The sequence below is a fragment of the Aethina tumida genome, chromosome 2 (genome assembly GCF_024364675.1).
Source record: "Aethina tumida isolate Nest 87 chromosome 2, icAetTumi1.1, whole genome shotgun sequence".
Lineage (NCBI taxonomy): Eukaryota > Metazoa > Arthropoda > Insecta > Coleoptera > Nitidulidae > Aethina > Aethina tumida.
The window spans coordinates 36,950,565-36,978,044 of NC_065436.1; the positions used below are offsets into that span (position 1 = coordinate 36,950,565).

The 27,480-nt window shown below is 36.5% G+C and overlaps 2 protein-coding genes across 4 annotated transcripts; one reads left to right on the plus strand and one right to left on the minus strand.

The window, feature by feature from the left end:
• The first annotated feature begins 6,044 nt into the window (after window positions 1-6,044).
• LOC109594094 (transcriptional regulator Myc-like) lies at window positions 6,045-22,398 on the plus strand. 2 transcript variants are annotated; one of them, XM_049962357.1, is made up of 3 exons: window positions 6,045-6,329; window positions 7,864-8,746; window positions 19,698-22,398. In XM_049962357.1, exons 2-3 carry the CDS (start codon window positions 7,984-7,986, stop codon window positions 20,312-20,314), a joined length of 1,380 nt encoding a protein of 459 aa, XP_049818314.1. In that variant the 5' UTR covers window positions 6,045-6,329; window positions 7,864-7,983; the 3' UTR covers window positions 20,315-22,398. The 2 variants fall into 2 exon arrangements, with proteins under 2 accessions (XP_049818314.1, XP_049818315.1); XM_049962358.1 differs by having other exon boundaries at window positions 7,867-8,746.
• Window positions 14,273-27,476, minus strand: LOC109594093 (tRNA dimethylallyltransferase). Of its 2 annotated transcripts, XM_020009260.2 has the most exons (8): window positions 27,393-27,476; window positions 27,047-27,234; window positions 25,476-25,613; window positions 25,164-25,405; window positions 24,845-25,102; window positions 24,572-24,776; window positions 24,211-24,511; window positions 14,273-15,047 (listed from the first exon to the last, which is right to left on the minus strand). In XM_020009260.2, exons 2-7 carry the CDS (start codon window positions 27,164-27,166, stop codon window positions 24,221-24,223), a joined length of 1,254 nt encoding a protein of 417 aa, XP_019864819.2. In that variant the 5' UTR covers window positions 27,167-27,234; window positions 27,393-27,476; the 3' UTR covers window positions 14,273-15,047; window positions 24,211-24,220. The 2 variants fall into 2 exon arrangements, with proteins under 2 accessions (XP_019864819.2, XP_049818316.1); XM_049962359.1 differs by lacking the exon at window positions 14,273-15,047 and having other exon boundaries at window positions 24,102-24,511.
• Window positions 27,477-27,480: the final 4 nt, after the last annotated feature.

Consider the following 27,480-nt stretch of genomic DNA (forward strand, 5'->3'; position numbering starts at 1 on the left):
CTTTCGAAAGAACTCTGTTATATTGGTTTGCTTCAAAGCACATTGCTTCTGCTCAGACTGCTCAATAACTTTTTTTAAGAGAAAAAGTACCTGAAATGCTTTTTCATCACTTTCGTTTTGTAGATAGAAGCTTTGTAAGGTGTCGAATGAGTCTCTTGATTTCTTAACTGACACCTCCGCCAAAGGTTCTGATCGCCATCATCTTCATCGTTGTTTTGTTCATTTGTATCTGTCGCAGATAAAATTTGTGAACCTGAGACAGCAACATCTTCATTCACTTGAATAAAATCAGAAAAACTCACACCATTGATGTCAACTAGTGATTCTATTGCTGATTCTTCATCATCCGTAATTATTGGAAGATTTTCCTGATCTTCTTTTATGAAATCGGATATTTTGAAGCAGTTGAGAATCGTTCAGGGTGTTACAGCTCTCCATGCCTTGTCAATCAGTAAAATAGCTGTCAAAACAGTGATATTCGCAGTTAGCTGCTTGTCGAGAAGCTTTTCTGTTAACAGGATAATTAGTAGGAACGATTTCACCCCTTTGAAAAATCGTGGTTTCATTGCTTTTCTTATCACTAAGGGTTTAAGTTTTTCCAATCTGTCTATATTTACTGCAAGTAAACCTGTCAACCTCTCTTTACTATGTTTTCCCCCAGTTTCATCAATGACATAGTTTTCAATCAAAGTCTTCAATTTACCATGCCAATCTACGCAAACTGCATCATTAACAATTCCACTTTCCCCAAAAACTATTTTAAGCACAACTCTATTTCTCTTTTTGAAATTTGTTAGCCACCCTTCACTTATCGCAAAGTTTTTGATGCTTAGAGTAGACGCACTAATAGACACTTTTTGTCCTTTACACTGTCTTAGCCAAATGACCAGACTTTCTTCCAGACTATGAAATTCTTCTTTAGTAGTTCTTTTCCGTACTTTACTAGTTTGAACAGCATAAATTTTCTCCTTGTGCTTTATTATGGTTGAGAAAGTACTGAGAGGAATCTTAAATTCTTTTGCAACATCACTTTTCTTCTCACCTCCTTTTACTTTTTCGATTAACTTCTTCTTTTCAGCAATCGTCAAGCATTTATACTTTTTGGAACTCATAATTAACATAAATCTGTATACAACTAACGAAAGAGTGTAGCAGTAACTGAAACTGAACTAAACAAACCAATTCGTGAAGAAGTGTGTGTCAAACTAATCATTATAATAATAAAGGCTCGTGCACGATGATACAAGTTTGAACTCTCTCTCTCGTTCCCTCTGCAACTTTGAATTGTCGAGTGTTTGACGCGTCGTTTTGTTACGTAGTGATGATGTTTTCGTTCGAATTACCAAGTGCATAAAAATATATTGATTTAATTCGAAATATAAATAGATTTTCTAGAGAACTAGTGATAACTTTGAATTATAGAGAGGTTCGAATTATCGAAGGTTTAAATTAACAAGAGTCGAACAATTACTACCTTTCTATTAATTTAAACTGCCTATTCATAAATTTTAATTGTTTAAATTAAATTAAATTTAAATTACTTAAAACGTCAATAGTTGAAAAAAATATAAATTTAATTAATTTATTTTGAACATAGTTTCAAGTAAGAAAAACTTAAATTTGATATTAATTAAATTAATTGAATTAAAAAAGAAAAGAAATTAAACTGATGAAAGTTGTGAACTAGTGTAACAAAAGTGCACCTAATTAATTAAGTTATTTAGTTGTTTATAGTATAGTATCGACTTAAGTTGGTAATAAAAACGATTTTGTTTGTAGATTAATGTGTAGGTGCAACATATTATTAATGATCTAATTATACGATTGTTTCTGGTCCGATAATTGAAATCGATAACCTAGTTTATGAGACAATGCGAAATTGATCAGCATTGATTGATTTACGGATCGAGCAGAATTATTAACCATGAACATAAATAAATGTCTTCAATTTGTATCAGTTGTACTCAGTTTTTCGATACGCCTCATGATTATGTAAAAAAATTAAATTAATTTAAAAAGTATAATATGTGTAGGAGAAACTATTATTAAAAGTATCAAGGCATCTCTTCATTTCAACCGAAATAGACGTGTTTAGGCGTGTATTTTTAACGTTTTAAATTTAAAAGTTTTCTTAATTTAGAATCAAAACAACCGCAATCACACCTAAAGTCTAAAGTAATTTGGACTTACAAAAATAGTGGTCTGTTGTGTGACTATTCAGCTCGATTTTTTCATTTCCAAACAGTCTCAAGAGTAAATCTAAAATGAAAAAATATTAAGATATTTTTATATATTTGAGATTGAGTAATAAAGTAAAAACTTCTTGTTGATAAGAATAAATATTTTTTTGATTTCTTTTAAATTCAAATAATTATGACATTCTAAAGATATTTTTATGTATTTGAGATTGAGTAATAAAATAAAAACTTAATTTGGGCTCACAAAAATGGTCTGTTGTAATATTATTCAGCTCTATTTTTTCATTTTCAAACGGTCTCAAGAGTAAATCCAAAATGAAAAAAATAATTATCGTTAATTAACGAATTAATTGGTGTGTATTATTAAACCAAATCCGGAGAATATGAAATATCGTCGAAAATTGTTAAGGAATGGGTGAACCCAATAGATAAGTTGATCAAGAAGTTGTTGGACACTGACAAACTGGTCGTTTTTCTGTTATCTTGTAAAAGTGACACATCAGGATATTGAAAAGAGAAAAAGGGGCGTCAGCCCTAAAAATTGCTCCCTTTTGATTTACGACACCACACTGATTTGTTGCAGTTTAAAAGAACATTTCGTAGTTTGTGCGTTGTGAAAACTATCCTCCCCAACCCACATTATTGTCGGTTATAATTTAATACTCATATTTGGGGTGCAATCGAAGATGAGGGTTCGAACGTGAACGTGAACGTGATCGTGATTATTACATGTTTTATTAGTTCGGACAAGATCTAAATTTGACCGTAATTAAAGCAGATAATAATTAACCTCGTTAAATTCGAACCTAAACAATTTTTATCTTGCGAATACAATTGTGTAATAAAGTACAGTTTTAATCCCGGAACGGAAAAGGTTTCTTACGAGACCACAAATTTTGAACATCTGTTCGAAATTATGCGGAATAATTTATCTAAAACACATTTTCAACTTTCCTAATAAGATAATTTCGAATATAACGTTCGGACAATTGTTACAATTTATTCATTATTAATTGCTGTGGGTAATTTTAATAAAAACACGCACGAATATTCCCAAAATTGTGTTTTGAATGGTAGGCGGCAGTATTAAATATGTACGTTTCCGGTATTGTAAAAGGGAATTCAAAAAAACCACATCCTTTTCACAGTTTCCAGATTTGTGGTGGGACTATCAAAGATTCGGTGGTCCACACATTTTTCACCAACCGCAACTTGACTATGGCAGCAATGTGTTGTAAACAATATGCTAATTTTGAATAATCAAAATGGTTCAATTGTATCTATTCAAGTGCGCATGCGTAAAATTACGCAATATTTTTAAACTAAACAAAATTTGATTTCATTTTTAACTTAAAATTGAGTAGTAAGTTTATGTGAGTTGGACATGCGCAGTATAGAATGAAACAATTTAATTACAGTCGACTATTGTTAATTAAAACCTTCGATAATTTGAAACTCTGTATAATTCAAAGTTATCACGAGTTTCCTAAAAAATATCTTTATATTTCAAACTAAATCATCAAACCATAATTTTTATGTATTTGGTAATTCGAACGAAAAAATCTTCGCGTCAAACATTCGACAATTCAAAGTTGCAGAGAGAAAGAGAGAGACAAGTTCAAACTTGTATCATCGTGCATGAGCCTTTGTTTTTGTAATGATGAGTTTGACATACACTTTTTCACGAATTCGTTTGTTTAGTTAAGATTCACTTACTGTTACTCTTTCGTTAGTTATATGCAGATTAAATAAAAGTTTGTGTTAGTTAGAGTCCTAAAAAATATAAATGCTTGACGATAGCTGAAAAGAAAAAGTTAATTGAAAAAGTAGAGGGAGGCAAGAAGAAGAGTGATGTTGCAGAAGAATTTAAGTCCTCTGAGTACTCTCTCAACCATAACATAGCACAAGGAAAAAGTTTATGCTGCTCAAACTGCTCAAGTACCGAAAAGAATTACTAAAGGTGAATTTCTTCGTCTGGAAGATAACCTAGACATTTGGTTAAGACAGTGTAGAAGTCAAATGTGTCCATTAGGAGTTAGGAGAAATGGAGTTATGTTAAATGTTTGTGGGGAAAGTGGAAGTGTTAATGATGCAGTTTGCTTAGATTGGCATGGTAAGTTGAAGACTTTGATTGAAAACTATGATGCCCGAGACATTTTTAATACTGACGAAATTGGCTAGTTTTTTAAATGTTTACCGGACAAGACACTTACTTTTAAAGATGAAAAATGTCATGGGGGAAAACATAGTAAAGAGAGGTTGACAGGTTTACTTGCACTAAATATAGACGGATCGGAAAATTTAAACACTTGGTGAACACTTGCAAAACCAATGAAACTTCGATGTTTCAAAGGAGTGAAATCGTTTCCTACTGATTATCATGCTAAAAAACTTGGATGATGACTGAATTTTTTAACAATTGGATATTAACAGTTAATGGGGACATGAAACGACAAAGCGGAAAATTTTATTCTTTTTAGGCAATTGCACTGCCCACAACAGTCCTCCTACACTGTTTAACGTAGAACTCTACTTCTTTTTGCCGAATACAACTTCCAAATTACAACCATTGGACCAAGGGAATTATCCATAATTTTAAGACGTTCTATCGCAAAAAATAGTTAAGCTCGTTTTACAACCTCTCGACAAGCAGCTAAACTAAGTTTTTCTGATTTTGTTTAAGTGGATGAAGATGTTGCTGACTCAGGTTCACCAACCGATGGCAAAATTTTATCTGCGACACATACAAATTAAAAAGCAACGATGAAGATGAGGACGATACATCAGAACCTTTGGCAGAGGTGTCAGTTAAGGAAGCAAGAGCCTCATTTCTTCACCTTACAAAGCTTCTGTCTACAAAACGAAAGTGATGAAACAGCATTTCATTCACTTTTTCTCTTAAAAAAAGTTATTGAGCAGTCTGAGCAGCAGCAATGTGCTTTGAAGCAAACTAAACAGAGTTCTTTTGAAAGATTAATTAATTGACATTATGAATATTAAGGAATAGCAGTTAATAAAAAATAATTGATTATCAACATTCAATAATTCGAAGTTTTATATATTTTCTCTCAAAAATTTTGAACTATTTGATAGTTTAAACACTCGATAATTCGTAATATTTTAAGAGTCCCTAGAGTTTCGAATTAACAAGAGTCGTTTTTAACCACAAAAATGAACGTTTAACAAGGCTTGTGATTTTTTGATCACAAGTAAAAGTGATTTAAATTTAATAAAATTACGCATACGAAAATCAGTAATGTTTAGTAAGTTCATTTGAGGAGAACATGCGCAGCGCAGGAACAATTTAAATGTTGAAACAAGCGCAACAAATTAAAAATAAACGAGACCGATTGAAAGGGAGTCAATGCCGAAGGCGCACACATTAAAAATGTGTCTAGCAGGAAACAATTGTCATTGAACTGCCATAACGGGCACGAGGAATTTTTTGCGAGTCCGGCAAAGGGCGTAGTACGAGAAGAGTGGAAGCCGGCCGGGACCGGCGGAGGACGGAGGAGTCAGCGACGTCGCGTCGTACATAGACAGCGAAATCGACGCGCCGAGAGTCTCGAGAGTCGGGACGGGGGTCCACCCTACTCCGACCCGTGACGGCGCATTACTACGCCGCGGCAAATAACCGACGGGATTTTTCGTAAAGTACGTAAAGTCATTGTTGAAATTGTGTGTAATTAGGGTAAATCGACGACGAGGAATCGTTTGCGACAAGTGTCAAGTGTGAAAAGGGCGTATTATCAGAGCAATAAGGGCGTACGGCCGGCGGTGGTGGGGGTAACGGCATCACCTGGCCCCTGTTCGGAACTGTGAGCGTGGTCCGCTACTCCGCCACTCCGCCAGTGCGATTTCGTTGATCGGCAGTCGCAGTCGTTGTTGGGCCGTCCGAGCTCTGAGACATTGACACTTCCCCAATTTAGTACTTTCTAAGCATGTATACAAAGTTGATCGTAGAATCTAAGGAGAGTGGTTTCGTTAACAACGTGTGTCTTATATCTGCGAGTAGCTCGTTTGTGTTACATATTCCGTGCGTCAGAAAAAAACCCACGAACTAAGGCCGCCGCCGCCGCCCGCCGCTAATTATTTAAGTGCTTTATACCTCATACCTCATTCTATCTTAAGGTAAGTGGACGAGTTTGCCGAAACGCTGAGCGCTTATTAAATGTACGAATGCACGTATGGTTGAGGTCTAGACCGGTGCCGGCTGGTGCGGCTTACGTGGCTCCGGCCAACATATTGCTCCGACATTCTTCGCATTTTCCCGCGAAAGTGAACGCGAATGCGAACGCGAACGCGACTCAATGACAACCGGCGACCGTACCATAGTACTACAAGCCGTCACAGAACGTTGTCATTAAGTGATTAATCGATCTATCAATCGCAAATCTATTGCCGCTGCTATTGTTTACTACGACCGGCGTTCGACATTCGGCATCCGTGCGATCGATGCCGAGACCCACATGAATTCAACAATTCACTAATAAAAGTACAATCGCGGACTTGTGGGACAGACAGGTGCACTTTTTCGGTTCGCATAACCTTTTTTTGCTATTCTTATACAAGCCGGTTTTTGCGTTGCCTCATTTCATTTACCGCACTTGTCATTTCGTGTATTAATCAAATTTGTTTACTACTAACTGGTTCTATGATTTCTTTTAAATTCAAATGATTATGACGTTCTAAAGTTGGGTTAATGTTACATTTTTATTTATAATATTTTGACAATTTAAAATATTTACTTGAGAAAGATATTTTTATATATTTGAGATTGACTGATAAAATAAAAATGTCTTGTTAATGAGAATAACTGTTTTTATAATTTCTTTTAAATTCAAATGATTATGATGTTCTAAAGTTGGGTTAATGTTACATTTTTATTTATAATATTTTGACAATTTAAAAAATTTACTTGAGAAAAATATTTTAAATATTTGTGATTGAGTAATAAAATAAAAACTTCTTGATGACAATAACTATTTTTGTGATTTATTTTAAATTGAAATGATTATGACGTTCAAAAGTTGGGTTAGTTTCACATTTTCATTTATAACATTTTGACAGTAAAGTAAAATTTTTACTTGAGAAAGATATGTTTATATATTTGAGATTGTTTGTTGGTGAGAATAGTTTAAAATTTAATAATAATTTTCTCTTTAATTCAAGCACTTGACACGTCTTAAAATTCGCCAGAAAAATTTCATTTCTGACTAAATCGAATTTAAATATGGGTTTTACCAAGAGCAAATAAGGCGTGTAAATACCGACCAAGTGCAACGGACATTTGTATGCAAAGGTGCAACAAGTGTGTGTGTGTAACTTAACTGTTTTTCTATTAACGATCTCCGCGGTTTTTCCCTCCCATTACTAACAGCTTATTAATTTGCGACCTGCTAAAAATATCTCGGTGTTTGTATCATCGATTGCTTTTCGGGGGTCGTTGCTCTTGTCACTGTTTTTGTGTTGTCGTTAAATGGCAATTGTTGTGCCCTCGATAAGAAAATCGTAAAAGTGTCAGATTACCTGCAGTGGGGAATGAATGTGTTTGCAATTAGGTTTGCACTTTTATGCGGGAGGGAGGGATGTAGGTAGTTAGGTCGAGAAATTGAACGGACAGCTGTCCCCTACATGTAGTAATTGTCGTCTCTTCTTGTTGCAGCAGCTGTCGCCTCGGCGGGAGTCTTAAGTCAGGTCAATACTTGTGATATTAGTGATAGTGATACTCTAGCATAAGGAGTAGCTTAATAATAATTATAATAATAGTAAGAATAAGATAAGGATGATGGAGACCGCCACGATGAAAACGGAAATCGAAGTGGAGAACATCTACGACTCGCTTCTAGACAGACAGGAGCTGCCCCGCGACCTGTTCAACCACCACAACACTGAGCCGCCGCTCCTGTCCGACGACATCTGGAACAAATTCGAGCTCGACTTCCCCGATCTGACGGGCAACATGGACGACATCTTCACCGAACTGGACGGCGGCTTCAACGACGACTCGTTACTGTTCGACATACTGAACGACGCGCAGATCCGCAATCACGACTGCATGTGGGCAGGACACTGCGGCAGCAAGGAGCATCCGGCCGACGAGCCGCGTCCCGTTATCGTGCCCATCGCCCCGAAGCCGGCGCCGCCGCCGCGTCACGTCAAGCCGCAGGTGCACAACCAGCAGAGTCTGCTCAAGCCGAGGCCGATGGTCATGCCGTACGTCGTGACGCCGCAGACGCCGCCCATGAGCGACGACGAGGAGGGCAAAAGCAAAAAGACGGAGGTGGCGAAGATCTTGGAAGACACCATCACCGCCACCCATCTGTCCGAGATCACCGAGGAGGACATCAAAGATCTGAAGTTTGACGCCGACGGCTACGAAGACGAGTTGGAGGAAGAGGAGGACGATGAGGATGAAGAGGAGGAGGAAGAAGAGGAGGAGAAGAAGGAGCCGCCGAAATATTCGGTCGCCAGTTATGCCTCAGTTAACGATCACAGTTATCACAAGGAGAAGAACAGTTACGTCCTGGACACCCCCTCAGATTCCGGTACGTATCTACCTCAAATCACATTAATCTCAGTCTTGTTTGTTACGATGTTAATGTTTAAAACGAAATTATGAGTAATGTTAGTTCCTAAAACTAGTCGGGAGCAAATTTGCATTGATTCTCGTGTTTTTATTGACGCGATGACAAACATATTTCTCGCACGAGTCACTGTTGTGTTCAACAGTCGGTTTTCTGTTTGTTCTATAGGATAATTGAGAGAGGAAAACATGCCCGTAAGACACGACACGTGCGCCAATTGTATCATTCCCTATAAATACTGTGACGTTTTAAAATTAGAAACGCTGTTATGTAAACGGGCGCCACGGCTCCGATGCATTTTTATTAGCTCGTCGTAAACGTGCGGTCCGTGAATCCCTGACTAAATCGCGGGAAAAGTGCAGAATGCATCCGGCGCCGGATGCGTTAGTCACACTCCAGGAATTGTTGGTCGTCGTTGCATCGTCGTCGACGGCGGTGGCGAATACTAGGAAGTTTCGCGGTGCAGTAATGCAGGAATGCAGAAAGCCGACAACGCGGCAAGTGTGAATGGCTTGTAACGGGCAAACTTGTTGCACGCATTCCCGCCAAATGCGTGCGCATCCGTTGCAACAACTCCTGCGAGGCGCACTGCACCAGAATTGATTCCTGAATCTTTTCCTTTTTTTTATTTTAATTTGTGGGCGGATCGGCGATTTCATTCATGGTTTCGCTCGTGGGTTGTGGGTTGCAAAATTTCTAATGTAGGTCGGCGTCGTAATTAGCATGGTAATTGTACAAGTGCACAATTCGATTTGATTTGTGCGTTGGCAAATTGGGAGAGGAGAGAAAGTTTTAGGTGTAATTAAAAAGTGAGATCGTTTCGCATGTTTAAAATAGGAGTCGTGTTGCGCGGGAACAGTACAGAATAGAACCTTGAACGTTTTTCGAATAATCTATTAATAGTCCGGTATTAATACATTCCGCAAATTACAATATAGTCCAGTCATTATAGGGAGTTCACTTCGGAAATCGACATACCCGACTATAAACACATACAAACTTATATATTGGCATCCCAAAACTTGTCACAAAATCCACACATGATAGGGAGCACCCTTGCAATGATGCAATATCTTTCCATACAGCCACAAAGAATCAACTCCGTTAATGTTTTTTTCTGTGAATGCTTCAACATCATCTAAATTTTCGACTTGAACTTTACTGTATCCAGGTAACTTGAGAGATACATGTGATGTGGCTGCCAACTCTTTTGCACTTGATTTGGTTGTGCATTTGTATTGGTTCATCGTAGAGAACAGCATTTTTTGGAGTTACTATCTTAATCATCCCCATAACATGAAGAGTATTGTTACCAACAAGAGTGTGGACATTTACATCGGCATTGTCTCCAACATATTGAACAAGTGCACCAAACTCTGATGATAATAATAAAAAATGATAATTATATATTTATCAATAATTTATAAACTTTATACTACGTATTTTCGATCTGGACTACCAGTTGACCTCAAATGATACTGTAACAGGCGGGCTCTCTACCCTCTATCTCGACAACGGTTCGACGATTGAAAATATGTTTAAGACAAACGTTGTAGATAATTTAATTCTCTAAAATATTGATAATAAATACAAGTAACTTAAAACCTATAGGAAACAAGATATTTACAAAAAATGTGCAAAAAATCGATTTTTGAGTTTTTTGACCTCTAACTTTTTAAGTTGCGGCCATCCCGTCACGTGTGAATTTTGAGACAAGTTTTGGGATGCCAAAATATAAGTTTATACGAGTTTATAGCTGGGTATCTCGATTTCCAAGATATTTACTTAATTTTGACTAAGATGACTGGACTAATAATAATATTTATGCCGCCATAATAAATGTCTCCACATTGTACGGTGTACACTGTAAATGAAGACGATATTTGTTAGTTAAGTGACTCTTTATTAGATTTTCCCAGTAATGGCGCATTAGTGAAGTCCATTAAATAGAACGCCGATCGATCGACTTTCCGGAATCCTGTTTGACCGGTTGCATCTTGGTCCTGCAGCACGTGAAAGCGTGATTGAATGGAATTGGCGTGCATATTGTCCGTAAATGGCGACAATATTACACACACACACACTATCTACGTACGCCCACACGTTACGACGCCTCCACATCCCGTCGCGGTTACGTCACTCGATTCAGGCTTTCCGAGACGGGAAAACCGGATTGGCGCCCGTTTCAGCACGTGCCTTCCCCGGAAAGCGACCCTTGACATTTCCTCATAAAGTAGCTGAGTCGTTTTTGGCGAAAAATAGCACACGCCGATAAGATTTGACCCATTTTACGCAAATTCGCAAGAGATAATTTATTTATTAATAGACGTGAGTTTCCAACGGGTGTTACTACTACTATTACAAACGATTACGAGATTCAAATTGTTATCGCACGCAGTACGCTGGGTGTGCGTGTTTGTGCGCTCCTTAATGGTGGCACTTTAACTAGCTAGTGCAAATATTTAATGTGTAATTGAGAAAAAGAGAGAGAGACGGAAAAGCGTTGTCTTATCAACGGAGTATCCTTCAAAAATTCGTGGATTATTAAGTTAAGTTTGGCGACAGGCTGCCATAAAAAAATCATTAAGTAAATATTTGCACTGACAATAGAATAATCTTCGATTTTAATCGGTTTCCTCGACGTGTTAACGTTCCTGGAACGGTGGTTATTTAATTAAGAGATAATTTTATTAGGCAGGGTCGTCGACACAGTTTGGCCAGACCATTAATGAACCCGCGCAAGGATTGTTTAAGCGGTCTACCGTACAATTTAACGTTCTCATTCTTCGCCCGCAAAATCACTCGGATCATTCGATAGGTGATTTTTTCGATCAGGGTCGTCGACACGGTTGGTTCGCAGTTGCAAATGAAAAAAGCACACACGATTTGTTCGCGTCTGGTGCGTTTTTCTCGAAGGTCGCGTCTAAAAAGTTTAATCAAAAATTTGCCTAATCCTCGAGACATTTTTTTTTATCAGTAGGAATGTGGGTCAAGCTCGCGCACGGGTCACATCCGAATATCTGCGATCTCCTCGGTTGCTATGTGGTTTCGGATCGTGAGCGTCGGTCAGGAAGTGTTTTGGTAAATTTTTGGAAGATCGGCAGGTTATCGTGGCTCTTATTTCTGTGCTCCGTCGCCTTGTATTATTCATGAGCCGAGGCCATTATATGTTAACTATTTTCAAGAACCCGTCGTCGTCATACCGATTCGAAGATTCGAAAGGTGAATATCAAATCGGTAGGCGATGTGAGAACCTTTACCACTTGTCCATTCAGGAATTTAAATGGTACCGGACCGTATTTTCGGTCGTAAATTACTCGGTGCTCATCTTTTTAATTTAATTTTTGGTTAAGACTAACTAATATTCTTATTCGGTACAAGAAGCCACCAACACAAGATGCGGATGAAGAAATCGTGTTGGTATTGGCGTGTAATAATCTCCCTCCGAGGAAACGTCACTAATTTAATGTTTCCTGACACTTCTTATTATAATTTATTCAATAAAAGCTTTTGTGAGCCAAATTTCTTTTTACAAGTTGTTATCTCGTTGTTGCCAACCAGCTAGATACATAAATTATAATATATAACAGTAGCAGTTTGTCGTGGGAGGTGGACCTAACGGATTTGAGGCGCATTCAGATCGAATCCCGATCGAATTGAGGCTGTTTACCTCACATTTACTTTATTACGCCAGACGAAAAATGATTTCCATAATAATAAACGTTATGCAATGCCGGAATCACGGACTCGTACCCTTATTATTATTAACAACTAATTAGTAACTTATGAATAAGTATAATTAACGAAGAAAAAATGGGCGAGCGTGCGCGCTGAATTAATAACGAAAAATTAACATTTATTATTACGATGTTGTCTGCCATCCGATTACGATCATCTTTTGCGTTTTGTACATGGACTAAAAACACGTGACTGCGTACGTTTGGCAACGAAATCGAAAGTTCACACACACATTAAATATTTCGCGAGGAAAGTGTGTCATATTTTGTCTGTGCCGGTCTATGCTAATGTTTTTTTTTTGTTCATCGATCTTTTGTGCGTCGACGAAAATTGACGACTTCCTGTCCGTGACATATTTCGCATGTGCGTAAATTTGATTGTTTGCGTGCACGATCATTTTCGTTCATCGATTAGTTTTTGATTTTCGTCCCACTTCTCTTTAAAACGCTCATGTTTTAAGTTTAAATCAAAAATTAATTGGAAACTAGAGGCACTCTTAAAATGTTGCTAATTATCTAGTGTTTGAAATATCAAATGGTTCGAAATCTTTGAGAGAAAAGACTAAAACTTCGAATTATTGAGTTCGAAAGAAGTGTGTTATATTGGCACATTGCTGTTGCTCAGACTGCTCAATAACTCTTTTGCTTTTTCCTTTAACAAGTTTCCACTAAGACACTTTTTGTCCTCTACACTGTCTTAGTCAAATGATTAGGCTTTTTTCCCAACGAGAAAATTCACCTTTGGTAGTTCTTTTCCGAACTCCAACAGTATGAACAGAATAAATTGTCTCCTTGTGCTTTATTATGGTTGAGAGAGTACTCAGAGGAATCTTAAATTATTTTGCAACATCACTTCTCACCTCCCTCTACTTTTTCGATGAACTGAATATAAAGAGATTTTCTAGGGAACTCGTGATAACTTTGAATTATAGGGAGGTTATATATTTTACTTTCACCAATGGATAAATTTATTCGTTGGATTTTTGAGATAGAGTTATTCGAATAAAATTTTTTTCGATGGTATGCCGAGACGTCCGCGCAGTTGCCGCACTTGTCGGCCAGACGCCGGTGTCCGCGATCCGGTCGTCGATTCGGTGGCGGCCCCCCTCCTCGTCCTCCACGCGGTGTGCCCCATTCATGTATTCTTGTCGTCTGCGAGCGGCGCGCGAGAACCGAGAAATCGGCAAGAGAGTGACCTTCGGCGGCGATACGCTGGTCAATAGCCGGGGCCCCAGTCGAAGGACCCGGTCGAAAATCGTTTTCGGGGGTCCGACCTTGCCGCGCGAAAACGCTTTTCTGTCGCTTCCTACACGGCCGAAAAATTATCTGCGTTTCGACGATTCGACGGCGCGTTCTGTACTTTGGACGCCGCGTTCTAATTCAATTTGTGCGGCCGGAGATTTTACCGAAAGTGATTTATGCTAATGGCGAGATCAAGGAAATTGGGGCCATTAACTTGGTAAAGGTCGCGATTTGCTATTTAGATTTGTTCGGGATTTGCGACACAAGAATAATAGGTCAACGGGTCAAACGAAATCCGATTTTAGTACGCACAGTTTGATATCCCATAAAATCCCAGTTTTATCCGTCGTCCAATTATAGAATCAACAACCACTATTACAGTTTGTCGGTAATATGTTGGGCGTGTTTCAACGGTGCGTACCGCATAAATTAAAATTACATCGATACGCACGCAGTATGTGGTCACTTTAAAAAAAACAATGTAACAGGTTCAGCGAACTAAAAAAAGCCCAGAGCAAAAGTGAACGTCTCAAAAAAGTACTCGACATCAATTAGCGGGATTTTTTCCGCAAACGCTATCTTTCAATAATGATTTACGATTAAATTAACATTGGAAAGATGCTAATCTATTGCATAATTAATCTGTTTTTTTTTTTCGTTGGGTCAAAAATTAAAACAACCAAAAATTTTATTAAATTATTTTATCGTGAAGAACCAATGCAACATCTTGCATCATGTTTTTTTTTAATAAATTCCTGATTAGTAAAGTCATCTTAGTCAAAATTAGGTGAATACTCTTATAAAGTTATATTTTGACATTCCAAATATTTTCGATTAGGATTATCAGTAGACTTCAAATAATATTGTAGGCGCGCCCTCTCTGCCCTCTATCTCTACAAGGGTTCGACGTATGAAAAAATGTTTAGAACAAAAGTTGTAGAGAATTTAATTCTCTAAAATATTGATAATAAATACAAGTAGCGTAAAACTCATAGAAAACGAGATATTTACAAAAATTGTGCAAAAAATCGATTTTTGTGACTTTTTAAGATGTGACCATCCTATCACGTGTAAATTTTGGGACAAGTTTTGACATGTCAAAATATAAGTTTATACGAGTTTATAGCTGGATATCTCGTTTTCCTATAATGACTGGACTATGATAATGTTATCATGTCACACATGTATTTCTTGCAAATTGATATAGCGCCTCGAAGACTCGTTGTAGTCGGCTGAATCACCAGTCACGCCGGTTCAGAATGTTCCTGCTTCCGTTTTCACAACTGCAAAAAAAAAAACACATTTAGTTCACATGTTAATAAAGAATGAAAGGAATAAATAAAAAAATAAAATTAAATGGGTGTGCAGTGACTAATGCAAAAATTGGTCAAACAACAACACAAACAATAGGACGGAGCAGTCTGGGTCACGCAAAGGAGAAAGACGTAGTACAGACGGCGGGGCCGCCGAATAATGAAAGATCGGATGCCTGGGATGGGAAAAAGAGTCCGCGGCAGCTGGTCCAAGATAAAGTGAATGGGGCCCCGGACAGGTCGAGACTTGCCTCCGTCTCGGTCTCCGTCCGCATTACGCACCGACCAGGAATGCACCAACTCCCCATTACTAACTAATTGTTCCTCAAAAACTTCGATGTGCGCGCATGAATTATTTATTTAGCACCGGCCAGTTAATAGGACGAGCGGTTGAACAAACTCGGACGGAAAAACACTCGTTACATTAGATCTTCAAGGATGCAAAAAAACCCGGAGATCAATTGTCTGAGGAGAATTATTTCGGCGGCGTCGGCCACAAATTTAGCCGCTACGAAATGTGGGAAATAATTTTCCTAACCCATTTTATTAAACCCGTGGGCCGTTTAAATTTAGACGGCGTGAACATCTGTCCGATTAGAAAAAAAATGTGTCACCCGCAAAGTGCGATGCTCGTCTAAAATTACCAACTTCGATTTCTTGTCCATCATGCAAACGGTTTTGGTTTACTCCCAAGTTACTGGACACTCGACGTCCTGCCCCGGTGTCGATGAGCCGGGGAAGGTTGATTAGCCAGAACCGAAGTAAAATTGTCGCGTCGTGCGTTTCCCACACGAACAAACTGCTGATAAGATTAAGATAACCGTAATGTAAGAGTGAATTTGTGTAAGAAAACAGGAAGATCAACAACCACTTTATACAATAGGTGATAATATTTTGGGGTTTGGTTACCCAACGACTCCGTAAACAATTCAGATACCGATCGGACGAGACCACAGAAAAGGTTGGAATACTAATTCCACCACTTCCGCCCCACTATATATTTATTATTAAACCGGGAAATTCATTGAACCTGGACTCGTTCATTTGCGCAGCGCCTTGAGAATTTGCTCAGGATTTCCCTTGGGAGCGAGACATTCAAATGGCGTGTGAAACTGCTTATCAGCCGGCTGCCAAACGTGCACGAGCCGAATTCGACCTCGACATTGTTTGGATTTATCTCCACCAGCGACTAGAATAGATTCGTCGAATGCGTAAAACGCAGCACTTCCGGAATTTCTATTTCAGCCTCGATTCATCCCTTAGGCGCCTCTCGCTCACTTTCGCCGGCTGACATTTAAAACAAAAATTGCACTTTCGACTGAAGAAACAGGTGCACCCAGACCACTGTCTCTCTGTGTGAATTACTGCCTGTATATCGTACGATGTACGTTATTAGTATTATTAATGGTGCGAGTGCTGTTGTGTTAGAATTAAATGGCGGGTTTTAGATAAGAGAAATGTGCGAGTGCGATTGCGAGTGCGAGTCCGAGTGCGTGTGCGTGTGCGTGTGACGCAACCAGAAACGGCGTAGACAGGAAGCGAAACGCGAAACACGTGTAATGGTCGAGCTGCGACCTTGACACAATATAAAAAGCGCGCGGATTCGGTTACGAAGCGGCGGTGGTGGTGGCGGCACTCTTCATTATCAGGGCCATACACACCCACCCAATTTTTTGGCAGCGCAACGTACGCGACGTTCCAAATGTGGGGCCCATCGCAGATGTGTCACGCGGCTATTTTTAATTGCGATTACTCTATTGTATTGTCTATTGTATCGTCGGATTATCATCTTCACGGACTCTTTAAAGGTTCCTCTCGCTTCGAGGAATATTGATATGCAGGTAAAATTTTGCAGCTGGTTTGCAATTATTGTTGTTGCATCTGGAAAAATGGTCCAGGGACCAAACAATGTGTCACTAAAATCGGAGCATTTCAAAGAAACACCCATTTCAGGCTAAGATCCTTGTTGATAAGCCCACCCTTTATGGGTAACAATTTTTCAATGGTTTATTGTGTTTCATAATTTTCTTACAATTATATCCACAACAATTCCAACAATTACTTTCCCCTATTACTCTGAAAAAAGTTCAATATATTTTTTTATCCCTTAGACTTACGATGAATCCTATTAAACAGTTCAATAATAATAATTATAAAATTCCTTTGATTTTAACATATTGATAAAACATTTACTTTTCACTATTGCTCTTAAAAAAATTCAATATATTTTTTAAGTTATCTCTTAGTCTTACTATGAACCCTGTTAAACATTTATTTTTTCCTATTACTCTTAAAAAAGTTCAATATAATTAGTAAATAATCTTTTAGGCTTACTTGAATCCTGTTAAACAGTTCTATAATAATAATAATTATAAAATTCCTTTGATTTTAATATATTGATAAAACATTACGGACTGAACTTAAAAACCAATGCGAACTCGGCTAAATTCAGGGCGGTAGAACGACCTCGAGGGTGGCGGTTGCGGCGGCGGCGACGCGACGCGGCGGATTTCAGGCACGCACCACACCCCGTCCGTCGGCGTCGGGGTTCAACGGACAGTCTCGACGTCGACGCCCCTTCCCGAAAACGTTCAAGGTCGACGTCGCTTTTTTCCTCGCCCTCTCCCTGCGTCTGTCTGGATTCGGGAGCCGTATCCCGGGGGATGATTACACATTTGTTCAAGGTCGTGTTCCCCGATCGATTAACGCATTCATTTTAATTTCGATCTATTTTCGGACGATGCATACCTAGATTTTTCATACGCATAAACCTCATCGACAAACAGGTTTATATACTGGTTACAAAGGTACTTAATTTATTATGTATTATCGCCCAATTCCCGGAATCGGATGTTGAGATTTAGTGGATATTAAAAGTTGAGTGGGATCAACAAAATAGTTGGCGTTCCGTTTTAAAAATAACACGAAAAATCGATTAGTTATCCCGCTTGGTTTTCAGGAATTAGTTCCTAGTTACCGAAAGTTCAACGTACCGCCCGGTTCACAATTTAAAAATAACATTAAAATCATTAGCGGACACAAAAATAAAAATTCTCGACGGGGGAGAAGACACGCACACCGCCGTTTTGTGTCCAAACTTTGGTACGCATCAAAAACTTATTTCCTAGATCTAAATTTAACCAAATGAAACTATCTAGGTGCGCTCTAAATGTAACCGACTCATTAGATGTCACACATTGTCATTTGGGTCACTTCTCCTTGCGTCTGCCCCCAAAAATTTCCTATGTTTTGGCACAAAACGTTTCGTCGGAAATTCAAGTCTACCTGCTTTTGCTTTTGGTAGCTATTAGAGCGTCCTTCCTAGAAACGGACCCAACAGATCTATTTGCCAAGATTAGAGGACGCCGACCGACTTATCCGAAACACTGCATAAATTAACCGACCCATCGATTTTTGTAACCTTTTCTGCCGCCGCCGTCGCCGCATTACCGTTCTTTCCCCGGCACACTAAATGGAATTGAATTAACTTAGTTATATTACCGATAAGTTAAATTCGTGTGAGTGAGTCCCACATTTGAAGAATGCCGCTCAAAAACTGGATCCGCCAACCGAGTTGCCTTTCACATTCCAAAGCCGGTAACGTATTTTCGACAGATAAAACTTGCCCGGCCACAAATCCACAGCGGCGGGTGCCACCATTGAATGCTGAGACTCGACGTATGATGGACCATTTCTCCCAATAAATAAAAACCAAAATGAATTTTATACTTGCGCCCATTGACTACAGATTGTGAAATATCTCTCAATTATCTAAAACATTGAAAAATGCGTTGATGAATGACTTAGGCGAGACGCCTCTGTGTTTGTTAATGATCCAGTTAACAGCGCTATATTTCCCCCTCGGTTTTCATTATCGGACAAATCGCATGATTGATCCTCGGATGCCCGTAATGACGAAGGCGGTTTGGCATTCTCGCCAGTTTTTCGGCCCCGCCCGAAAATTTCGTGAGATCCACACACACACACACACGAGAATGAAAAGGAAAAAAAACAAGCCGTGTCAATAAACTGTTGGTTGGTGACGCAAATGTGCATTTATTAGCGATTGCAGGAATTAATCGTATGTCTTAATTGGCGCGATGAATCATGCTCGTAATTTTAAAGTTCGCACTGTATTTTTAGAAGAACTGTCATGCGTTGTGCATATGGTTTTTCTTCGGCGTGTAACTGTTCAAAATCTGTAGTACCGTTACGTTCGTTTCAATTTTTCGATGCCGTCCCGAGATTTCGTCTCTCGTTTAATTGAACCGGGCCTTAAATGGATGAAATTAAGTCTAAACATCCGCATTCGCCCCGCAGGCGACGAACCGTATGTTCGAGAAATCGGAACAAAACCGGGGGAGTACAATAGACACGCATCCCGAATCTTTGCCACGTTGGGCGTCATTGTTTCCACAAAATTATCCCCCGAACTAGATTAGAAAGTTTACAAGTGTTTTCTCACGATGCACTTCCAACAAAACGTAATATTAATTGTGTGCCCACAATACAGAATTTGCGTTTGCAACAGAGAGAGAGAAAGTAACAACAAGACTGATTTCACGAGTCGTACCCAAATCAACCTTTACAACAATCCTAATTACTTATTTGACATTACAGAAGAGGAAGAAATCGATGTGGTCTCGGTGGAAAAGTCCTACTGCCGGATACCGAGCTCCTTACCCACGAACCCATCGACCAGAGACAGACACCAGATACAGAGACGCATGGCGACCGCCATAACTAGAAAACGGATGCCCACCACCTCGAAAACAATCACCACCCCCATGAAGAAGACAATGGTGCATCATCACCAACATCAGCACCAGCAGGAGAGCACGGCGAAACGAAGAATGGTCGAGGCCCGTTCGGCGAAACGCGCCAAACACTACAGAATACAGAACAGCACACCCTACAAACGGCGACACGTCTACGGCAACAGCAGCGACAGCGAGCCGGAGCCGTCCGAGAAACGCAGCCTGCACAACAACATGGAACGTCAGCGTCGGATAGATTTGCGGAATGCGTTCGAGGATTTGCGATTGCTGGTGCCGGAGGTAAGCAAAAAGGACCGGGCCGCCAAGGTGGTGATATTGAGGGAGGCGTCGCAGTACTGCGACTATTTGGGCACGGTGTCGCAGGGCTACGCGCGTCAGTGCGACGACCTGAGACGGCGGCAGGAGTGGCTCAGACAGCGGGTGTCGCAGCTCAGAAGGAGCCTGGCCGCCAAGAGATAAACGAATTTTCGTCCCACCCTCCCATTCAATGATTTGTTTTCTTATCAAACTTGTTCATATGATTAACTGTGATTTATATTAAATTAGGTTTTAGAATATTATTTCTTTTGTGTTATATATGCCTATATTGTTTTTTAGTGAATAAGGTTTTTCAATTTTTGGAATATCTATTTAAGTTAGTTCAAATACTTTTAATGTTTTTAGAGTTTTGTGATGATACCACTATGCTTATGTGATACGATTTTTTTAAATACGTTTTTATTTTCCGTTTCTTTGTTCTTTTTCGAAAATGAAAGAAAAACTAAAACATTTTAAGTATTTGAGGAAGAGCAATAAACTTTTTACTTCAGTTTGAACTCTGTACGGTGTTTGCGTTTGATGTCGGTAACCAATTAACTATGTAAAGGTCTTTTTTGTTTTTTCCATTATCTCAAAATTACGAAATTACGAAAAGCAAAAAAGATTTACAAATCACCATGTTATATTTGTAACTCATTAACTAAAGTAACCCGATGTCAAATTCAAAACTAAATTTCTTTGAACAAAAAACAAACTGTTCCTTCTATTTTTCTTATTTTGTCTCGAAGGATAGTTTTTTAAGTTCTTGTATTTTGTTTTTTATATCATGCAAATTTTAATGTGTGATCTGTTTAGTTATTTGATTTTTTTACAAACTATCAGAGTTTTATCTGATACTTTATATTTTGTACAAAATTAAATATTATTTTTTAAAGAAAATTGATTTGTTTTTGAATGAATGCACGTTCGAATTGCAATGGAAGTAACTTCCTACATTCGAAAAGCCACACTTCACCTTTAACTTTCATTACCTCCGCATGGACGGTGGTTAATAGTTAAATAGTGTATTTACACGTCAACTTATTCGATGCTAATAATATATTTTATAAAGCATGTATTTTAAGGGCTTTTTTACTTTTAATTATTTTAATTGTTGATTTATACAAACTAATAATTAATAATAAGAGTGTTATCAATCCAACTAAAATTTTGTTAGATTGTTGTGTTAAATATTTGTTTTTTTTTTTTTCTTACTTATCATAGGATTTATTAAGTCAAAAAATTGAGTTTTGTGATATAGATTTGATAAGTTAAGGACCCCTTTATAGCATTGCTTTCACTGTGCCATATTGGCTTATTTTTTGATATAATATGACACACCAAAAAATCGTTGAAAAAAAAATTACGAAAATATTACGATGCCGTAAAGGGATTTTTGTTTCAATGCAGAAAGATTTGTAGTTGATTTTTATATCTGCACATTGATGTCGTTCAGACTTAAAAGGTGCCAAACCTATTAATGAAAATTAATGCTCAATGTGTTGATACACTGTTATTTTTAGTGTTTTTTTTTCTTATATATTATGTATGTTAGAATTAAATTGTGCATCGTGTGTGATGCGCAATTTCAATAGTCTTCCTCGCCTAAAAAGCTCTGTTTCTATATACAGTCGTGAGATAAAGAGAATTGTTGTGTTCAATATTTTACAGTATTTTATACTTTTGATAAAATAAAACAAAACACAAAAAAAAATGAAAAATATATATAAAGTTAAAATGTAATATCGGTAAAATAAAATAAATAGGCCTAAACAAATTATTTTCCTTATTGTTGAATGTGCATTTCATGATAGAGTTTATATATATTGTTACAGAATGCATAATTTTTCGAATAAGGATCGATCCTCTCATCTCCAATTGTACCTGTGATTTATAACCTTGCTGTCGACCAAATATATAGTAAATAGAATATGTTAAAAGTGACACGATGGCTTGTTTACTGATTTATATACAGATCCCTTGTTGCAAATATATAACAGGGCAATTCTCTATGCTTAGCGACCAACTGACTAAACAAAACAAATAAAAGATTGTTATGCGACATTTTCACAAGCAAACGAAATCATATTTTATGGGATGTAATAATTAAGCCCTCATACAATATAACATTATTGTACTTATAATTAATTTTTCAAGGTTTAACAAGTTATATTATTATAGGTATATATTCAAATTTTGGTTTTTAGTTCCTTATAAGTTTTTAAAATAAACAGTTGCTTAATTAATCGTTATTTTATTCCCAACCCAAACTTTCCTGAAAGTCTTCATTTCCACTATCAGTTAAGCCTTCACACAATATAACATTATTGTACTTATAATTAATTTTTCAAAGTTTAACAAGCTATATAATTATAGGCATATATTCAAATTTTGGTTTTTAGTTCCTTAGAAGTTTTAAAATATACAGTTGCTAAATTAATCATTTTTTTAATCCTAACCCAAACTTTCTTGAAACATTATTGTACTTATAATTAAACTTTCAAGGTTTAACAAGTTATATTATTTATAGGTATATATTCAAATTTTAGTTTTTAGTTTCTTAGAAGTTTTTAAAATAAACAGTTACTTATTTAATCATTATTTTATTCCCAACCAAAACTTTCCTGAAAGTCTTCATTTTCACTATCAATTAAGTCCTTATACAATATAACATTATTGTACTTATAATTAATTTTTCAAATATTAACAAGTTATATTATAGGTATATATTAAAATTTTGGTTTTTAGTTCGTTAGAAGTTTTGAAAATAAACAGTTGCTTAATTAATCATTATTTTAAACCCAGCCCAAACTTTCCTGAAACATTATTGTACTTATAATTAAACTTTCAAGGTTTAGCAAGTTATATTATTTTGGTTCTTAGTTCCTTAGAAGTTTCTAAAATAAATAGTTGCTTAATTAATCATTATTTTATTCCCAACCCAAACTTTCTTGTTCATTTCCACTATCAACTTTAACAACAATCAATTTAATGCCTTGATCTCCTTGAAGTTTATACTTTGATAAGAAAAATACTCGAGCATCAGTTACATCACAAATTATCTTTAATTATCCCCCAACCAAGTGTCCTTCATGACAGATCTGGTGTAGCAAAGGTCTTAGATAAAAGGCGCCTATTTATCATTTTAATTTATGAATGAAAAATAATTATGACGTCAGAAAACCCACAAAAAAAATATCACAACATTTAACAGTCAGTCAATAATGGTTTAAAGTGACCATTGTTAATACCAAACGGATTATGTAAGCTTAAAAGCCAATTAGGAAGAATTAAAATATTATAGGCCGGAATTTAATTGTTTTTATGTTATTTTAATTAACACATTTCGGCGTGTCGCAAACACCGAAATAATGAACGTTGCGTATTTGTGCTTGTTACTCATAGTATCAAAAATCCAATTAAGCAAGTAAAACAGACGAGGAAGTATGAACGTGGGAACGATAAAAATTAATATATACGACACGAGTAAATCGCTATTCGATGCAAAACCTTGAAAATAAAATCGTAAAAAAACTTATCGACAAAAACCTATGTTTTTGGTGCACGCAAACTGGCAAAAACCATCGATTTATACGAACATAAGATACCAAGTACAAACAAACGTAATTCGAAAATGCATTAATCAAATAGACGCTAAATAAATATTAGAAATCAAATATTTACGATGTATTTTTGCGCAACAAATTATAAAGTAAGAAAAAAATATCCATATGCGGTTCTTCACATAAGCTACTCTGTATTCATCCGAATATTTTATGTGACCCCGTTTTGAGAATTAATCCCATACGCACTGGCGCATGTGAACAATCCTTTGGGGTGTCCAGTATGTTAAAAATTAATATTAAACAACAATATCCATTGGATCCAAGCTTATGTTACTTTCTCATTCTAACAGGTACAAGGGCAATTGAATAATGAACAGGGAAAATTAAATTTTGATTCAATTTTATTAAAACACCAACACACAAAAAACATCAGTCATACTCTTTAATATTAATTTGTAACATGTTATATCTACCATCTACTTCCATACATACTTGAAGTGTCTCAAGACAATTTCTTCTCTTCCTTGTTTCTGTGTTCCAGTCTTTTCTTGTGCTTGTTGGACTTGAGGTGCACTTGCCACTGAAACTGGCCCACAAACACTCTGTCACACACCTCACAGTTATAACTGACGTCTTCCGCGTTCGGTTTCGAGTTTGAAGACATTTTCGCTAACGGTTTTATGTCGCACTCAACATTATCCAAGAAACTTTGCACTAGTTTAAACGCCGGCACCGTCACGTTGATGTTCCAGTTCGAGACGTCCGTCGTGTCCAACGCGTAAAGCGGTGGCACCTGCAACAACAAGCATAGCTGTAAATTAAAAAATAAACTTCCATCAATTATACAACAAACCTTTCTGTCAGTTCTGCCCAAAAACCTATTTAATGTCCATCTGTTCTGCTTCCTGGCATATCTTCTTGTCACCAACTTCAAATATTCCACGCCCTCATTGAATAGCTTCTGCCCATTTTCAGATCTTCTTTCTTCCTCGTTTAATTTCAGAAACGCATCAAACTCCTTAAAACCAATTGACTGGAATATCCCTTTTGTGTAGTCACTAAATATCAAAATATCAAAATATATTCCATTTATTTTCTTTACATTAAATATTAACGAAAAAATCACCTCTCACTACTATTACGGTGTTTCTCATTATATTTTTCGTGGAACCGAGTCAGTTCGTCCAGCAGACCCTCTTCGATCATCTTGTCGACGCGATCATCTAGCCGTTTGTTCAACGCATCCTTCTTGCATATCATCCAAAGTATTAGAGCGTTATCGTACCTTAGACCACCTCCGTACAACGAACCGCCTTCGGACGAACGTTGCTCCTCCAACAACTCGCTGTGTCTTTTCCCTTTTTGATATAACACCTCCAATGACCTTAAATTAATAAAAATATGTTAATGCCAATTGACGGTGAGTCCGCATAAAAAGAAAAAACCTTAGAATTTTACGTTTGTTGTTGGGGTGTAGTCGTTTGGCCATGGCTGGATCCAAACATTGTAATTTTTTATGCAACTCCTCACTTGGTAATTCGTGTTCGTTATTAGGCAAAATGCCTGGTTGGTTTGACACAGTTTTATCTGGAGTGTCTATGAGAATTTTCCACAGCAAACTCTCTATATAGTAATTTGTACCGCCAACAACTATTGGAATTTTATTTCTGTTAAAGATATCGTCTATCTAATTTTTACAATTAAGGATTTAACTAAAATTATATATATTTATATATTATATATAATTAAAAGGATACAATTTGAAGAGCTTTATTTCTGTATTCTAAAATGGTGCAACATTCGTGCGGCTCTATAATATCTAACAAATGATGTGGAGCTTGAGACTGTTCCTCCTTTGTTGCTTTTGCAGTGATTATATCAAGGCCTTTGTACACCTGGAATAATACTCTTGATGAAAAGCTTAATATTTTAAACTGAAATTTAATCATGAAACAAATTTATGTTAACTACTGGCAAACATTTTTAGTAGCCCGTTTAATTTTTCATTCATTAAATTTCTTACCATTTGATATATTTTTGAAGTACTCAAAAAATATTATAACCTCTATGGTGTTAACAATTAAGAGTTTAGTTCAATTATATAAAAATTTCTTTCTGTCAGTTTTTGAAGAGCTTTATTTCTGTATTCTAAAATGGTTCAATTTTCGTGAGGCTCTATAATATCTAATAAATAATGTGGAGCTTGAGAATGTTCCTCCTTTGTTGCTTTTGCAGTGATTATATCAAGGCCTTTGTACACCTAGAATAATACTCTTGGTACTAAGATTAATATTTTAAATTGAAATTTATTCATGAAACAAATTTGGCAAACATTTTTAGTAGCCCATTTAATTTTTCATTCATTAAGTTTCTTGCCATTTGATATATTTTTGAAATAAAATATATTATAACTTCTATCGTGTTAACAATTAAGAATTTAGTCCAATCATACAAAAATTTCTTTTTGTCAGTTTTTAATTGCACAACTGAATCACATGTTTCAAAAGAACAAATAAAAGCTATTAAAAAAATGTAAATAACCTTTTTTTCATGTAAGATTAATTTTTAAATTAAACTTTAATCATGAAACAAATTTATGTAACTATTGGCAAACATTTTTAGTAGCCCATTTAATTTTTTATTCATTAAGCTTCTTGTCAATTGATATAATTTTGAAATACTCAAGAAATATTATAACTTCTATGGTGTTAACAATTAAGAGTTTAGTCTAATTGTATTAAGATTCCTTTTTGTCAGTTTTTAATTGCACAACTGAAAAGAACAAAGAAAAGCTATTAAAAAAATTAAATAACCTATTTTTTTCATGTAAGATTAATATTTTAAATTGAAATTTAATCATGAAACAAATTTATATAACTATTGGCAAACATTTTTAGTAGCCCATTTAATTTTTCATTCATTAAGTTTCTTGCCATTTGATATATTTTAAAAATACAAAAAAAAAAAAAATATTATAACTTCTATGATGTTAACAATTAAGAGTTTAGTCTAATTGTATAAAATACCTTTCTGTCAGTTTTTAATTACACAACTAATCACATGTTTCAAAAGAACAAAGAAAATCTATTAAAAAAAATTAAATAACCTTTTTTTCATGTAAATCTCTAAGCAACAAACGAAAAACCAAAGAACGACATTTGAACTTCCAATAATATTAACAAATAAATTATTTTAATTAATAGATTCCAACCAACAAAAAACGTGGTTTCCGATTTACATTTTCGGCAGCACGTTTTTCATATTTCATATAATCCCAATAATAACCGTTCGTTTTATTAAGAAAATGGTTAATTTTCAAATGAATTACCTGCATGGAATCCGCACTTATAATTTCTCCACCAAATTTCTGTGCTATTTCGAGGGATAGTTTGGTCTTCCCGGTGCCCGTCGCCCCCAAAATGACCACCAAAGGTAATCTGGTAGCCATTTCTCGCCTTCAATTGGGCAAAATCCGGAAATTTTGAAAATTCAGTAGGTTTTCTTTGTTCTAGTAACCTATAATAATTACCACATGGCTTTAAACACATGCACATAGTCACTTTCATACAAATTTAACAACGTATTTCAAATATGATTGTATTTAATTCACGTTTCTTCAACAAAAAATCACTAAATTTATGAAATAATTAATAAAAATAATACAAAATACTCACTACGTGATCTACCATGAGGTTTCGAATATCCAACAGTATTGCCAATACCATGTCACACTAAAATGTGATCAATTTTCAGGGTTGCCAA